This window comes from Rhinoderma darwinii, chromosome 8 (assembly GCF_050947455.1).
Source record: "Rhinoderma darwinii isolate aRhiDar2 chromosome 8, aRhiDar2.hap1, whole genome shotgun sequence".
Lineage (NCBI taxonomy): Eukaryota > Metazoa > Chordata > Amphibia > Anura > Rhinodermatidae > Rhinoderma > Rhinoderma darwinii.
Genome location: NC_134694.1, coordinates 98,589,555 through 98,607,579, shown reverse-complemented (window position 1 = coordinate 98,607,579; position 18,025 = coordinate 98,589,555). Strand labels below are relative to the sequence as shown.

Below are 18,025 nucleotides of genomic sequence, written 5' to 3'. Positions count from 1 at the left end.
GTTCTAGGTGTTTGGAGTAAGAAACAGTATTTTATAAATTCAGTTTAATTGCTTTAACATTGTGTTCTGTTTACCACATATATATGAAATTTTTTGTAATCAGATAAATTATTCTTGCTGTGCAATGTATTGAAAAGTTTATTATATACAAAATAAAATAGGTGACCATTATATACACAATCCTGTGCGTTTAAATAAGGAAGTTTCCACTTCATTCACGTGTTCTCCAAGCATGGACTAGTCTCATCAGAAACAGGCAATATTATCATATTCCGCCATGGATGTCACTGTTGGTATCTCCACAGCATTCTTTTGTTCGGTGTTGTCGGCCAAGTGTTTGTAACGTTCCCCACGATGCTGGGCCAGTGCTGGTCCCCAGTTGTCAGCTGGTCTGCAGGTCTTAAAACAGAATTACATATAAGTTATTAATATGTGATATAATGGGTTACGCAGTGTTCTAAACAGTGATGTACAAAGAAAAGGGGTGCCATTATGTTGCTGGGTTTGCCACCAAGGACAGAATGGTCTGTTTCATTTGCCCCCCAATGACTCTCTCATTTGCTTACAATGCAGTGCCACTGAAGATAGGATTTCTGCACAGGTTCTGCAAAGGGGATGGGTCGCCTCTCTCCAAGGGCCCCATAGCAGCCGCATGGTCTGATTCTATGGTATGCATGCCATTAGTTCTAGGGTAAGTCACTAGTGCACTTAAAGAGGACCTGTCACCTTTCCTGACATGTCTATTTTGGTAAATAATTGTATTCCTCATGAAATATTAATTCTGGAACATATTTTTTTCAGAACTTTGCAATGTGCCGCTCCTCTGTTATTCCTCCTAGAACATTTAGAACTTAATTGACAACTGGGAGTAACCATTCCCCTTGTAAAAAGGGCATGTCTCTACAAAGTCTCACTCCCTCAGCACTGATTGGACAATGTCAGTCTGTGTAGTGACACAACCCCAATTTGTAACACCCAGTTGGCAATTTTGTCATACATTTCTAGGAGAAATAACAGAGGAACGGCATAACGTAGAAGTCCAAGAAAAGATGCTCCAGATTTGTTGTTTCATGGGGAAAACAATAATTTACTAATACAGACAAGTCAGGGGAAGCAACAGGTCAGATTTGAAGGGACTGGAGCATGGAGCTGCTGTGAGGAGGAAGCAGGCAGAGAATCTATACACCTGTATCTACCAACGACTGTTAGGACATAGTATGCAGGTTCATCCATGGAGCAGCCAGCATAGACACAGCTATAGACTCAATGCCTGGCCCCTCCTTACATTACTGCAGACACCTCTGGCACAGAACCTCTAAGGGGACAGCAAGTCTTACCAAACCCCATTAGATGCTATTGTCACCACTGTAGATTGAAATTTAATGTCTTTGGCTGGCCATCCTGACCCTTAGGCCAAATTCAGACGACTGTGGTATACGTCCGTGTGACGGCCGTTAAAAGAACGGCCGTCACATGGGCGCATGTATTTCTATGGGGCCGCTCATACGGTCGTTGTTTCAACGGAGCGTGTGAAGGGTCCGTGGAAAAATAGAACATGTCCTATTTTGTTCAATTTTCACGGATCCCTCGATAGACCCAAGTCTATGGGGATCCGGAAAAATGGGACACGCATTGGGCAACTCATAAGTATGAAACGGACCTTTCTCACGTCAGAGTTTCTCCACGTTTGTCTGAATTTGGCCTTAGACTAGACAGAATCCGGGTTGTCTAACAACTTACCATATGTCCATAACACATATGATACAATATCAGTTATATACATTTTTTTTTTTAAATAAAGAGATGACTTAAGCGTTTGCCTCTCTATAGCAGGGGACCGTTCATGTCCGGTGCAGTCCCCACCTCTGTCTATTTCCAGTAGTGATAACAATGTTCAATTTACTGGTTCACTTACTTGCAAAAAGTTTCCTCTTGCACGGAAAACGTTTATTATGGCTACAATTGGAATCCATATAAGACAGAATATGATTATACACCAGCCCAGAGCTGTCCCCCAAGTAGGATACTTGACAGTACCATATGATGGGGATTCAAAGGTGATCAATGACCACAAGAGAATAGCCTACAAAACATAGAAGAACATTCAGTGATGATGTCATTTTCTTGTGAGCTACGAGCACAATTACTGTACATAATTATATATTATTATATATGATAAAGTAATCATATATTTTTGTAACAACACTGTAAATCCTATAGCACGTCCAGCTGTTCCCTTATACTAGGCTCCAGGGCTAAAGTCATCCATGTACATAATAGGTAAATGTTGGAGGATGTCATTCTATTCTGCAGGATTTGCTGGTCATCTAACATGTAGACGGTCTGACATACCCTCTTGGGCATCCACTTTTCTGAAGAGGTAATTGGCTAGATAAATTGATGAACTCATATCAAAAGCAGAAACAAAGGTCCTCCCTTATTCCTTCATGGACTTGCTGAGCCAAACATGCATTGGTGATCGCTATCAGCATAGGATGGTTGAGCCATCAGTCAGAGGCGGGAAGTGAAGCCCTGAATGCAAAATCTGTAACAGTGCCCCTTACCTACCATGTGCCATTTATAATACTGGTGCCTTCCTATGTGACAGAAGGTCCTTTGGGCGCCCTCAGGCACCTGGATTCTAAGCAACTGCTACCTTTGAACCCCCTATAGCTATGCCTCTGCCATCAGCTGTCTTATGTGTATGGACACCACCTAACCGGTCTCCAGCTCTCCAAATGACTGAAGTCATGTTAGATTTAAAGATATGGACGTCATAAGGGTCTTCAAGACAACTCCTATAGACAATTTTCTTCTTTTATTCTATTTACTTAAATTAAGTAGAAAAATAATGTTGTTATCATAGTCCTCTTCTTAGTAGGATAATGCAGGCGGGAATAGTCCCAAAAGTAGTAGACAGAATCCATTTAGGAAGACCTGATACTTACCATTAATAAGACTGGTGAAACGAACATCCAGCAACCTCTCCACCACAACCAGAAGCTCCAGTGCTTTTTTCCAATCATCATTTCAATGTCCTTAATGAACTCATTAGCACCTACAGCATGAGATCATGTAACATTTTTTGTTTGAAATACAAATGAAATTATTTAAACATGACATGAAAGCAAAAATAGTTATTAGGCAGACAGACAGATGATAGACAGACAGACAGATGATAGATGACAGACAGACAGACAGACAGACAGACAGACAGATAGATAGATAGATAGATAGATAGATAGATAGATAGATAGATAGATAGATAGATAGATAGATAGATAGATAGATAGATAGATAGATAGTTATGAGATAGATAAATATGAGATAGATAGGGACAGTTAGGTTCAGAATTATTTGCACAGTGATACAAGTTTTTGCATTTTAGCGGTTTACCAAAACTTATTGAATATACAGTTATAAAATCAATATGGAGACTCTCAGTTTTATTTTGAGGGTTTTCATATCCTAATTTGAGGAAGGGTTTAGGAATTACGGCTCTTTAATATGTAGCTGTCTCTTTTAAAAGGGACCAAATGTAATTGAAGCTGTTGCTGTGAACCCACCACATGTGGTCAAAGGAGTTCTCAATGCAAGTGAAACCGACCATCGTTAGGCAGAGAAAAATGAAGAATCCATCAGAGAGATAGCACAAATGTTAGGAGTGGCCAAATCAACAGTTTGGTACATTCTTGAAAAAAAAAAGAGCGCGCTGGTGATCTCGTGAACTCCAAAAGGCCTGGACGTCCACGGAAGACAACAGTGGTGAATGATTACAGAATCCTTTCCATGGTGAAGAAAAAACACTTCACAGCATCAACCCAAGTGAAGAACACTCTCCTGGAAGTAGGTGGATCAGTATCTAAGTCTAACATAAAGAGAAGACTTCATGAGAGCAAATACAGAGGGTTCACCACAAGGTGCAAACCAATAATCAGCCTCAAAAATAGAAAGGCCAGATTAGACTTTGCCAAACAACATGTAAAGAAGCCGACCAGTTCTGGAACAGCATAAAATGAAGATCAACCTGTACCAGAATGATGGGAGGAAGAAAGTATGGAGAAGGCTTGGAACGGCTCATGATCCAAAGCACAGCACGTCCTCTGTAAGTCGTGGTGGAGGCAGTGTGATGGCATGGGCATGCATGGCTGCCAAAGGCACTGGGTCACTAGTGTTTATTGATGATGTGACTGAAGGCAGAAGCAGCCGGATGAATTCTGAAGTGTTCAGGGATTTACTTTCTGCTCAGATTCAACCAAATGCAGCAGGTTGATTGGACGTCGCTTCACAGGACAGATGGACAATGACACAAAACATACTGCGAAAGCAACCCAGGAGTTTATAAGGCAGAGAAGTGAAATATTCTGCAATGGCCAAGTCAATCAACAGATCTCAACCCGATCGAGCTGCATTTCACTTGTTCAAGACAAAACTTAAAGGAACAGTGTCACCAAAAATTTTTTTTTCATGTCAGTTTTATGTTAGTGTTTTATTAAAAACGTTTTTATTTATTTGTGTGTTTGTGTGCTACTTTTTTCTATTTTTTCACTTTTTCTTCCCTATGGGGGCTGCCATTTTTTTTTCCATTTCTGTATGTGTCGATTAACGACACATACAGACATGGAATACGGCAGCCACAGTCCCATAGGGACTGCGGACGGGGCCCGTCCCATCCACTTCTGTGTACGCCGTCTGTGTGGGAACGGCGCATGCGCCGCTCCCACACAGTCCAATTTGAAATGCGCGCCGTCCGGCGCCATTTTCCTGTGGACCGGAAGTCACGGCCGGACAGTAAGATTACTACTTCCGGTCGCGGCTTCCGGACTTGTGCACTTGGACCAGCGGCAGCAGACGGAGTGGACGGGCCGGAGGGAGCCGCGGCGGCAGGAGCAGGTAAGAGATTTCTATGTATGTTCGTGTTTGTGTGTGTTTACTACTGTATGTAAACCTACTACACTGTGTGTTAGCTCAAAAAATGGCGACACACAGTGTAGGAGGTTAGACCGTTCAATCCCCTCGTTTATCCCGGCACTAGCCAGGATAAAGGAGGGGGGGATTCTCAGAGCTCACTAGAGCGAGTGATTTTTTCCCAATTTTGCAGCAAAAAGCAATGTGGTTGCTTTACCACATGCAATGCTGCAATTTTGGGAATAGCTCCATCTAGTGACCAGCACTGGGAAATGTTATAAATTAGAATCCAATTGAATCCAATTTATAATATTTCCTGACTCGTGAAAAAAAGAAAAAAAATTTGAACGATGTTTAATCACCTACACACTAAATGTTTAACTAAAAAAAAAAATACATGTTTTGCTGGCAACACATTCCCTTTAAGGCAGAAAGACCCACAAACAAGTAACAACTGAAGACGCTGCAGTAAAGGCCGGGCAAAGCATCACAAAGGAGGAAACCCAGCGTTTGGTGATGTCCATGGGTTCCAGACTTCAGGCCGTCATTGCCTGCAAAGGATTCGCTACAAAGTATTTTAAAAAAAACATATTATTTATGGGAATGGGAATTTGTCCAATTACTTTTGAGCCCCTGAAATGAGGCGGCTGTGTAGAAAAATGGTTGCAATTCCTAAACGTTTCACAGGATATTTTTGCTCAAACCCTTGAATTAAACCTGAAAGTCCACACTTCAATTGCATCTCAGTTGTTTAATTTCAAATCCAATGTGGTGGCAGCAGCGCCCAAATCATGAAGATTGTGTCACTGTCCAAATAATTCTTGTACTCTCCGTAGCAGAGACACACCCCCTTGACAGAAGACTGATCTTGAAAGCTGAAGAGTGGGAGCGCGTGCACACTCTCTTCTCTATCTTCGTTCTTTCTGTAACACTGTCCGTATCTGATTGGACAGTGTCACAGCGATAGTAACACGCCCCATTGACAGTTCAGGGGGTTATTTAAATATCGGGCACCAAATATAACGGCACCAATATCTAAATATCGAAGGAGGGTAGAAAAAAAATGGACAGTGCCCCAGGGTTTGTGCAGCCCTCCCCATTACATGCTGCACTCAGCTGCACATATATAGGGTGGTATAAGGTTCTCTTTAAACAAATTCTATAGGGCCTAATGGTGTAAGCAGTAGTTGCCAGCAGGTGGCGATGTAAAGCTATAATTCCTTCATATTGTATACCTCAAATTTCTTCCTATTTTGAATAACTTTGCACTTCTATTTTACTTTCCCAAATTTATATTTCCCTTTAAGTTCAACTTAAGCCTCTTAAATTGAGGTTGACTAGAATTTTGGCAGATTTCTATAGATGAAAATGGATTTTCTCTATACTATTTGCTATATATAATACTAGTGTCTTCTCATGTGGCATAGGCGGTTTTTGGCTCCCCCTGGCACTAGGGTCTGGGTGTAACTGCCACCTCTGCACCCGCTATAGCTATGCCTCTGCACTTACTGTATGTGATGCAGCCTTTAGCTGTTTAACCTAAGCTCCCAGTAGCAAAACCAAAATGCATCATTGTCTGTGGCTGAATATAGAATATTATATAAGATCTTACCATAAATCCAGCATATGCCAATCAACTCGAGCACCGCAGCAAAGAGGATTGCCCATCCACCACAGAAGTAATCAATCAGGTTAACCCAATAAATTCCGGCCTGTAGAAAACAAAAAAATATATTGTATACATGTACAAGACCCATTACACCCATCATGTGTACTGTGCAATGTCCGACGGATTTGGTGGAACATCCCGGGTTAGAGGTGTGCCCCAAATGATTTACTATCTGTATGCTAGGCTGCATATGGCAATGTTATTCATGTAACTTCTGCTCTAAGGAGTATATGCTGTGCAAATAAGGAACGTAGAATACCCAACACATTACATAGCTTCATAGGTCATAGATGCTTCATTGGAGCGAAGAATCAATAGATTCCCACTAGCTCCTATTGATCACTTATGGGAGCCACCTCTTGTATTGAAAGCATGTCTTCTAGATGAAGGGTTATTGAAGAAAAGATCAACAACCAATCAACAATTGAATTATACAGAATTTCTACTGTAGCTCTTATTTTGTGGGGTCCAAACCTGATAAAAACCCTTCCTTGGTAAGTATTTCGCTATTGGGGAGTCTGAAAATTGGGATTATCTCTAATTTTTTCTCCCCAACATCCACATTTTTAAAGGGTTTGCCGGGACTTGAATATGTATGTCCTATCCTTAGGTAATTAATATAAAATTGGTGGGCGTCTGACTCCCGGCACCTTGTCGATCAGCTGATTGAAGAGGTTGAGGGCTTCAGCGCTGCTGACTCTTTATTGCTCAGCAGGCACAGCTTCTTTCATTCAATAGTTGCTGTGCCTGGTACTGCAGCTCAGTCCCATTCGCTGTAAAAGCTGCAGTACCAAGCACAGCCACTACTGAATGTACGGAGCTGTGTCTAGCAAGCAATAAAGTGTCCGCAGCGATATGGATGGTCGACGGATGGCTTCCATCTGAGGCATCCGCCGGCTATTCGTCGTCCATAGACTCCCATGTAAAAAAACGAAATAGCTCTAGATCGTATTGAATTAGTATCATGACAAATTGTAGAATTTAACGCAATTCAAGAGAAAGTAAGGGTGGACACTTCTGGACACTTCTGTAATACCTGTGTAACGCAAACCAATCCTAGAAGAAACAGAACACAACAACAGCCAATAGTAATAGGGATCCGACGTTTCTTCATGACTAGAGGAAATGCATCTTGTATGGATGTTATGATAGTTTCTGCAAGAGAAGTTGTTGATGTTACTATATCAGCGTGGTTAAAATTGCAATTAATTTCTACGAAAAACGCAAAATAAATAGATTTTTAAAGGTGAAGTACGGTCAGAATGATCCTCTGATAAGTCATAGATATATGTGAGAAATTCACGCACACAAGTAGGACTTGCAACCGCTATGGGGCCAATGCTTTAAGGGGGCCTTATACTAATTTGCTTCCCCTTCTTACCGTGACATTGTCTTGGTGGCTACCTGAAGCTGCCACTAGGGGGAGCGCACTACATACATTTTTATATCTCAATACTAGCTGTACGCAGTTAAGAAAAAAGAGCTTCCCTACGGCTGTATAAGAAATAAATCAGCACAGAATTAGGACCTAAAAAAGGAATGATGGACATTAACTTTAATAAAGGTGCAGTACATTTGGTGGAGCTCATTGGCGGCCCATTCTGCGTTTAGCTATAGGGCCCTAGGATTTCTGTGTTTGTCCCTCCATGTACCTATGACTTATCACACCACTTTGATTGGATGTCCTCCAAAAGTATAATGAGCAAGAGGAAACGAAAAAAAAGTTCATGAAGTATCTTGGTAACGGTGCCAGGCTAGTAAGTACAAATGAGATGTATGAAATTAAATTGTTTCTTTATTCAGAGTTTCAGGACTGCACCGGTCCCTTCGTCAGATCAGGTCAAAAAGTATAAGACTTTTTAAGTCACGATACACAATTCCCATTCAATAAACTACAGCGTTTAAATTTGACCAGTTTCTTAACCTTTATACAATTGTATTTGACCAAGTCTATAAAATCTGAGCTAGGGAAAATGTCCATTATTTGAAAAATATTCTTACCTAGCATTGCAAATTGAGAGTCCAGACCCAAAGTAAGAAGCATGAAGAAGAACAGGAATGACCAAAGAGGCGAAATTGGAAGTTGGCTTAAAGCTTCTGGGTATGCAATAAATGCCAAACCGAAGCCTAAATCCCAATGACAAAAAAGAAAGCATAAGGTAAGTGCATGTTACAAAAACTACTAAAACATCTTTGGACCTGGTCAGGTTAACTCTAAGTTTATTTGCATATAATTATGAAATTTCATATGTTTCAGAAACATACAAGGAACCATTGGCCCTGAGGATGAGCTGGTCAAGGAGGGTCTTGCTGCTTGGTCCCCCAGTGATAGTGGCTTCAGCTTACCTTAAATTTCCCCTACTGCATCACTCAGCTTTTGTTAAACTGTGTATACCAATTACCACAGACATGCTGCGTCCACCAAAACATCTTCTTTATACATCCTTATTAACACTAAGGGGCAGATTTACTATTCACATAGGGACAAAATACTGGCGTACATTCTGTGCCCCACATTTATTAACTGCTTCAGACACTTTCTTTCAACATGATTAAGAAGGGTGTGTGGCTTAGTGGAAAATTGGGCGTGGTCTCTGAGAAAGGGCATGGCTTAAAATGTGACATCATGCATCAAAATTGTGCCAAAATTTTGATGCTAAAAAAACCGGCTTAAACTAAGCCCACCAAGTGTTGGTAAAAGGAAGAGAAAATTGTTTAACATGTCTAGCAAGATGTGCCAAATTTGTAATAGAACATGCACCACTTTATTAATTTTGGCACATTTTCTCACTGCCTTGTCTAAGCTTACACTGTCTAAAACTAAGATAGTATTAGTAAATCTGCCTCAATATGCCACAATAGGGCATATAGGAAGCCGTTTTTCAAAGTGGGCAATCCATTTAATGTGCCCTTCCCACTTAAAGAAAATTTCAGTCAGTATAATATAAGTACATGAAGTTGTTCAGATGTTTTTTCGTTAAATTGGTTGTGTTTTTTATAATCCCTTTTTGTTAGTACGGTTCCAATAAGCTCTTAAGATAATGTCCCGCTGCTGTCTCCCCAGTGATCGACTGTAATCTGTGGTAGGGACCTGGCAGCAAGTGTTCAATGTCCCTGCAGTGCCGCCACAGGTGGAATGAAGTATTACAAATTTCCCATGTGATATCTGTAATCCTTATGCCATGACCACTGCACAACAACAATAAAAATGTTTCTTATATAAATGTATTTGTTTCTAAATGAAAGGACATAATGCTTCATAGAGAAAGCCATTTGCGTTGAGTAAACAGCAGCACAATTGAAGTAGGTCACATTATAGTAACAGGACATTCTGTCGTCTTATTTCAAACACTCAGATTTTCACTTAAGCTCCTACTCAGGGCAATGACATTAATAGATTGGAATTCTAGGCACATCTCATGTCTGAAATGTTCATTGATTTGCAAACTTTAACTTGTACAATTTACAAAGGTTCAAGGACGTTCCTCATTGGGAAAATTCTCTTACAATAATGCAGGAAATAAAGGCTATTTTTCAGGAATATGTGCAGCTACTATTTCAACACTGGTGTTATAGATTTATTTAGTGGTATTGCAACACCGTATTTTTCATAATTTTGGAGGTTTCTATCATTGTTCATAAGTCTTCTTGTATATCCTTGTGCCTGGGTCATGCCATTTACACCTTTCTCATTGTCCCAGTACCAGAGCTGTAATTTTAGCTCAAGGCCTGTTTCACATAGTGTTAATATGGGCATATTTTAACGTCCCCATAGGTTCCTCAAGACCCAGACCCACCGCAATTTTACGAAACAAAACTACAGCTGGCCAACACGGCAGATCAACCTTCCATTGGAGTCATAGCTGCCAAGCATAAGTAAAATTAACATCACATGCTAAAAATTGGTGTTGTCAGACAAAAAACTGTTGTAGTTCTTGGAGAGTTTTTATTAAGCTGGCGATACACTAAAGATTTTGGAAGTCCGCTATAGACCATTTTCTGCTGACTGTCTGCGCCGTGACAGACGCCAAATGCAGATATTTGTGAAAAAGTTAATGTGCCGTGATAAATCTTTGTAGTCGTTGTCGGGTGCAGTCCTTGAAAAGTCATTTTTGCTAAGAGACGGATCTGCATCCCATCAATAGAAGCCCAGACCAGGAAACAGATCAAGGCAGAGATCGATCAGTGATTTGTAATTTTAACTTATGAAATTGACGTCCAAAATTACATGCTCTACATACCAACCATGAACGACAAGTCATTCAGAAATTCAGAGTCTTAAATCACTATATAGGGTCAGCTTCATTGTGTGGCATGAACGAATTTCCAAGGCAACGGCCAAAAAAATCCAACATGGCATATCAACTTTTCCACAGATATCTGCCCTTGAGTGGTGTCTGTCACTCTCGTTTGTGATGTGAAAAGGTGTCGACTGTCAACAGAAAATGGTCTAAATCAACCTTTTTTGACCATCCAAAATGTGTAGTCTATGGTCAGCTTAAGTTATGAACATAGTAATAACTGGTCCCCTGATGTCAGACTAGGATTGCTGTTATAAAGGAACTATTGCTATGAAGATTGCAAGTTGAATCCTCACAAAATTGTAGCCTATAAATCCAGCCTTAGTGGCATGTGATAATCCTTGTACAATGCAATACCTGGTGGAACGGGAAATCAATTGTGTCATCATTAAATCTGGGAAATTATATCAATAGGGAACATGGTTGCTTAATATCAGGATCTGAAAAGGCTGCAATGATTTCATATAGGAAATATCCTTTAAGGCCCCGAAAAACGGCCGAAAATAGGCCGTGTGAACATACCCTAAGAAATATGTTTTCTTATATAGCCAGTAAGAAAAATATAAAAACATTTCTTGTATAGGTGTCAGCTTGTTCTGTACATGGGCAGCATAAAAGGGTTGTCTGAGAATAGAAAAAAGTCGATGAGGGTTTTTCAGTTGAGGCTGAATTCAGGCTGAGCTGCAATACTAGACGTAGCCCATATACAGGAGTGGCGCTGTCTCTGTGGAAAAAGACTGTTTCTAATTTCTTATAAACCTTTTCACCTATGAAGTTGTCAAGGAGTACACACTGTAATGCACACTCATGACTCTTGAACCTATAAGCATTCACATATTTGTAAAAACCCTTTATTAACGTTTATATTGAAATCTACAAAACTATATTGTAGCCGGATGAGCTTGTACTAAATATATAATTAGATCTAAGTAGAATAATGCCGAACCTTATTTTTTTATATGTATGAAGTACCTGAATCTACTACTTCGGAAACTGATTTTTCAGACACGTGCGCCATATGTCCCAAAATAGAAAATATGGCAAATCCGGCAAATACACTGGTGACACAGTTGGTTACACAGACTATGATTGCGTCTGAGAAGCAATTATTGTGAAATTTATTGTACGAGGACAGAGCAATGAGTCCACCCCAGGCCGTGGAGAGGGAAAAAAATATCTGAGTCGCGGCGTCTTTCCAAACCTGCAATGGATAAAGTATTGACATATTAGACATAAAAATGATCAGGCATGATGAATTTGGATTAAATCATATCATAGTGGAATTTTTTTTTTTATTAGCGATCAATCAACACCTATATATCATCCTAGAAGCAGCTACAAAAGTACTTTAAAGGGGTTGTTCGGTTTTAGCAAATTATTGTAATTTTAAGGATAATAAAAGTTATACAATTTTCCAATATACTTTTTGTATCAATTCTTAACAGTTTTCAAGATCTCTGCTTGTTGTTATTCAGTAAGAACATTCATTGTTTACTTCCAGTGGATAACATTTTGTCCATGGTCATGTGATGGACACACAGGTGCTGGGATCGTTAGGAGACACAGCTCTGATACACATACTGTAACGAATCGTGCACCTGTGTGTCCATCACGTGACCATGGACAGCTTTTCATCCACTTAAGTAAATATTGAATGTTCCAACTGAATAACAGCGAGCAGAGATCTTGAAAACCTTGAGGAATTAATACGGAAAGTATATTGGATAATCGTATGACTTTTAATTATACAAAAAATAACCTTCATTTGCTGAAACCGGACAATCCCTTTAAGCGGATCCTTCATCATACAGCCTTACAGTATGTTGTGCCATTTGGTAACTAGAGCTTAGTAGGAAAAAAATGCTATACAATTATGAAGTCTGCTGTTTTCATGAGGGGAGAGCTCATTGATACCTATAGAGCTGTATTTTTTATAAGTCTCAATTAGCCAAACGGCACAATATTTTTTAGTGCTATTTGGGCCTATGGTAGAGCAGACCTGGCCGCATACATAGGGCAGCATAGTATTATGGCAGATCTGCTTTAAAAGAACACTTAAGAAAAAAATCCCATCAATCCCTGCCTTAATGACCTACTTTCTTATGTTGGAGTTAAAACTAAGAAACATACAAAGAATTCTTCTTCATGTGTCCCAGGAGTTCAGCCATTTTCCCCTCCTCCTCACAATTCTGCGTCTGGCTGCAAGACAACTGGCTGCAGCAAGAGCCTCCCCCACAGCTTTGTCCCCTATAGGAAACAAAGAATGATTAGCCCCACCCCCTGGTTAAGACCTGCCCCTCAGCCATATGACAGCTGAAAATGGAAGAGATCAGAAGGAAATTAACTCATGTGCACTATGTAGGATTTCAATAACTTTTTTTCCTTTAGAAAAATGTAGAACATCTTTGAGACTAGCAAACACTGAGGGCAGTTCTATCATGTTTATTTTTATTGGTTTAGTATTTATGGCTGCTTTCTTGCAGAAACAACACCACAATTGCCCACGGGCCATGTCCTGGTATTGCAACTCTCGCAGGTAAAGTTGGCTGTACGGATACATTGCCAGGAAAGTTCCTACGGGTAATGGAAGCAGGAACTTTTTTTTTTAACCTGTGTTGTTAAAGGGGGCATTTATCTGGCATTATTGAGTATTTACATTGGAACTTTTTGTGGAGATAGTTTTGGATATAACTAATCTCTTTTAATACGGAGACCTAAGAGGCAGGGCTTATTGAAGAAGATGAACATTGTTGCATCCATTGTGTAACTCAGTCCATTCTCAGGGGGCGTGGCCTTGCATGATGGGAGGTGCCAGATCTCAGTATGCGGCACAAACTTTCATATAAGGGAGACCTAATGGCATTCTGAGACTTATTAGCTTCATTTCACATTTAGCAATCATTAATACTACAATTATATATTCTTTGTTTTCAATACGTAAGGAATTCGAAGTCAAACAAAAGTGTATCACACCCAGGTCATTTTTTCCTTGAATGGGCAGCTGCCAAGTGAATAATTAGCAAAAATTTGCATATCATGAGACAAAAGCATGTGTCAGGGTTAATATGAACTCAACATTCTGGTGTTTTTAATAACCCAGGAAAAAAAAGATTATGTGGGTGCAGCTCGAAAAATGTCCATCAGAAGTATGTCTATGAAGGTTTTCCTTTTTAACTAGGTCATTGTCTATCTAGTAGTGGTAAGTCAATTGGACTTGTTTAGAAGTCTTGAAGATGTTTCATCTCTTATCTAAGTGACCTCCTTTGTTAGTCAGGAAAGTTTTCCTTGCCCTATTACTAAAGTTGAGGAACATTCAATGTCCTTACGCTGAATGTCAAGCACAAAATGCCTGAAAAGGTGTAAGGGCTCATGCACACAGGTATAATAATTCTCTTTACATACAGAGTTAGACGGAGCCATGATACGGCGGCCATAGAAGTCCATGGGGCCCTACTGTACCCGTGTATGCCTCCGTAGGTAATACAGAGATGTTTTTATAAATTTGAAAAAAAAAATTGCTATGCTTTAATGGGTGCTGCATTATGAAGGTATTCTCCCGTAGATGCATTATGGAGGTATTCTCCCGTAGATGCATTATGGAGGTATTCTCCCGTAGATGATTATGGAGGTATTCTCCTGTAGATGATTATGGAGGTATTCTCCTGTAGATGATTATGGAGGTATTCTCCTGTAGATGATTATGGAGGTATTCTCCCGTAGATGCATTATGGAGGTATTCTCCCGTAGATGCATTATGGAGGTATTCTCCCGTAGATGATTATGGAGGTATTCTCCTGTAGATGATTATGGAGGTATTCTCCTGTAGATGATTATGGAGGTATTCTCCTGTAGATGATTATGGAGGTATTCTCCCGTAGATGCATTATGGAGGTATTCTCCCGTAGATGCATTATGGAGGTATTCTCTCGTAGATGCATTATGGAGGTATTCTCCCGTAGATGCATTATGGAGGTATTCTCCTGTAGATGATTATGGAGGTATTCTCCTGTAGATGATTATGGAGGTATTCTCCTGTAGATGATTATGGAGGTATTCTCCTGTAGATGATTATGGAGGTATTCTCCCGTAGATGCATTATGGAGGTATTCTCTCGTAGATGCATTATGGAGGTATTCTCCCGTAGATGCATTATGGAGGTATTCTCCCGTAGATGATTATGGAGGTATTCTCCTGTAGATGATTATGGAGGTATTCTCCTGTAGATGATTATGGAGGTATTCTCCTGTAGATGATTATGGAGGTATTCTCCCGTAGATGCATTATGGAGGTATTCTCCCGTAGATGCATTATGGAGGTATTCTCTCGTAGATGCATTATGGAGGTATTCTCCCGTAGATGATTATGGAGGTATTCTCCTGTAGATGATTATGGAGGTATTCTCCTGTAGATGATTATGGAGGTATTCTCCTGTAGATGATTATGGAGGTATTCTCCCGTAGATGCATTATGGAGGTATTCTCCCGTAGATGCATTATGGAGGTATTCTCTCGTAGATGCATTATGGAGGTATTCTCTCGTAGATGCATTATGGAGGTATTCTCCTGTAGATGCATTATGGAGGTATTCTCTCGTAGATGCATTATGGAGGTATTCTCCCGTAGATGATTATGGAGGTATTCTCCTGTAGATGATTATGGAGGTATTCTCCTGTAGATGATTATGGAGGTATTCTCCTGTAGATGATTATGGAGGTATTCTCCCGTAGATGCATTATGGAGGTATTCTCCCGTAGATGCATTATGGAGGTATTCTCTCGTAGATGCATTATGGAGGTATTCTCCCGTAGATGCATTATGGAGGTATTCTCCTGTAGATGATTATGGAGGTATTCTCCTGTAGATGATTATGGAGGTATTCTCCTGTAGATGATTATGGAGGTATTCTCCTGTAGATGATTATGGAGGTATTCTCCCGTAGATGCATTATGGAGGTATTCTCTCGTAGATGCATTATGGAGGTATTCTCCCGTAGATGCATTATGGAGGTATTCTCCCGTAGATGATTATGGAGGTATTCTCCTGTAGATGATTATGGAGGTATTCTCCTGTAGATGATTATGGAGGTATTCTCCTGTAGATGATTATGGAGGTATTCTCCCGTAGATGCATTATGGAGGTATTCTCCCGTAGATGCATTATGGAGGTATTCTCCCGTAGATGATTATGGAGGTAATCTCCTGTAGATGATTATGGAGGTATTCTCCTGTAGATGATTATGGAGGTATTCTCCTGTAGATGATTATGGAGGTATTCTCCCGTAGATGCATTATGGAGGTATTCTCCCGTAGATGCATTATGGAGGTATTCTCTCGTAGATGCATTATGGAGGTATTCTCTCGTAGATGCATTATGGAGGTATTCTCCTGTAGATGCATTATGGAGGTATTCTCTCGTAGATGCATTATGGAGGTATTCTCCCGTAGATGCATTATGGAGGTATTCTCCCGTAGATGATTATGGAGGTATTCTCTCGTAGATGCATTATGGAGGTATTCTCTCGTAGATGCATTATGGAGGTATTCTCCCGTAGATGCATTATGGAGGTATTCTCCTGTAGATGCATTATGGAGGTATTCTCCCGTATATGCATTATGGAGGTATTCTCCTGTAGAAGCATTTCTTTTAATGAAGAATATCTCAGTAATAAAGTTCAGCATGGAGCCACCACGCGGAGTGCCCATGGATCCGTAGTAAAGAGCTGTAGGGATATTGTGTGCCACCGCACAGGCTCTAAATTATGCAAATATTAGCTTGTTTGGCAATGAATAAATCACAAAACCCTAAAACACAATTATCAATCATAATCATTAAAGCGACCCTCGGTCAAAAGTTAAAATGTATTTGACTATACACTGCAAATGTGTAGTCAATATACTTGGTGCCCTGCTCTTTCACATTCCTGCGTTCTGGTACTCCTTTTCTTTTTTTTCAAAATGGCTGCTACGGTCTCAGACTTCCCTATGCAGAGTGTTCTTAGTAAGTCTGTCATGTCCCCCTCCACTGTGTTGATGATGTCATCGGTGCTCTGAGTCATTGATGCTGGTTCACCAGAGGGCAGTGGAGGTGGTTCATGTCTCAGACTTCCTAAAAATGCTCTGCATAGGGAAGTCTGAGACTGTAGTGGCCATTTTGGGGAGATAAAAAAGGGGTACCAGAACGCAGGAATGGCTGCAGGATAGTTCAAAAGGGGAGCACCAGGTATGCTGACTATATATAGTCACATTTTTACTTTTGACTGGAGAGTCACTTTAAGAACACGGTGCTAAAATAAGGAGCCTCACCAGTTTGGTCCACCTGTCAGAACAAGTATATGATCTATTTACAATTTTTCTTGGTCGTTACTTATTAAATGCAACAATCACTGTGTTACATGAGAAGATGCATATGAACCATTTTCACATGGAAAATAATTTACATTATTGCACATATGCCTCAATGCATTATATAAATCTTCCAGTCCATGGTGAGCTTTTCTCTATACAGTACTATACCTGGCCATATACAAAAGATTTAAGTCAGCCCAACTTGCCAATTGACCAACGATTTAATGTGTATAGGAGCAGCCCTAAAGTCCCCTGACGTCTGCCTTTAGGAGAAAGAAGAATTTTAGTGTCTGATTTCAACCTGCTCGATTCTTTGTCCTCCCTGAATATATTTATATATGTTCTTTTATTTAAATTGCAAATTATTTGGTCAATATGTTGGTATTATGTGGGCTGTATATGGCAGTATTGCGGTATTATGTGGGCTGTATATGGCAGTATTGCAGTATTATGTGGGTTGTTTTTGGCAGTATTATGTGGGCTGTATATGGCAGTATTGCAGTATTATGTGGGCTGTATATGGCAGTATTATGTGGGCTGTATATGGCAGTATTGCAGTATTATGTGGGCTGTATATGGCAGTATTGCGGTATTATGTGGGCTGTTTATGGCAGTATTATGTGGGCTGTATATGGCAGTATTGCAGTATTATGTGGGCTGTATATGGCAGTATTATGTGGGCTGTATATGGCAGTATTGCAGTATTATGTGGGCTGTTTATGGCAGTATTGCGGTATTATGTGGGCTGTATATGGCAGTATTGCGGTATTATGTGGGCTGTATATGGCAGTATTGCAGTATTAT

The 18,025-nt window shown here is 40.1% G+C and overlaps 1 protein-coding gene across 1 annotated transcript in view; it reads right to left on the bottom strand.

The window, feature by feature from the left end:
• Window positions 1–246: 246 nt before the first annotated feature.
• LOC142658778 (sodium- and chloride-dependent neutral and basic amino acid transporter B(0+)-like) overlaps window positions 247–18,025 on the bottom strand; it is a 44,673-nt gene continuing 26,894 nt past the window's right edge. The window contains exons 8-14 of the mRNA XM_075834391.1: window positions 11,851–12,079; window positions 8,579–8,704; window positions 7,614–7,732; window positions 6,521–6,620; window positions 2,949–3,058; window positions 1,916–2,083; window positions 247–399 (exon numbers count right to left, since the gene is read on the bottom strand). Coding sequence (XP_075690506.1) covers window positions 247–399; window positions 1,916–2,083; window positions 2,949–3,058; window positions 6,521–6,620; window positions 7,614–7,732; window positions 8,579–8,704; window positions 11,851–12,079 — 1,005 coding nt within the window. The remainder of the gene's footprint in view (window positions 400–1,915; window positions 2,084–2,948; window positions 3,059–6,520; window positions 6,621–7,613; window positions 7,733–8,578; window positions 8,705–11,850; window positions 12,080–18,025) is intronic.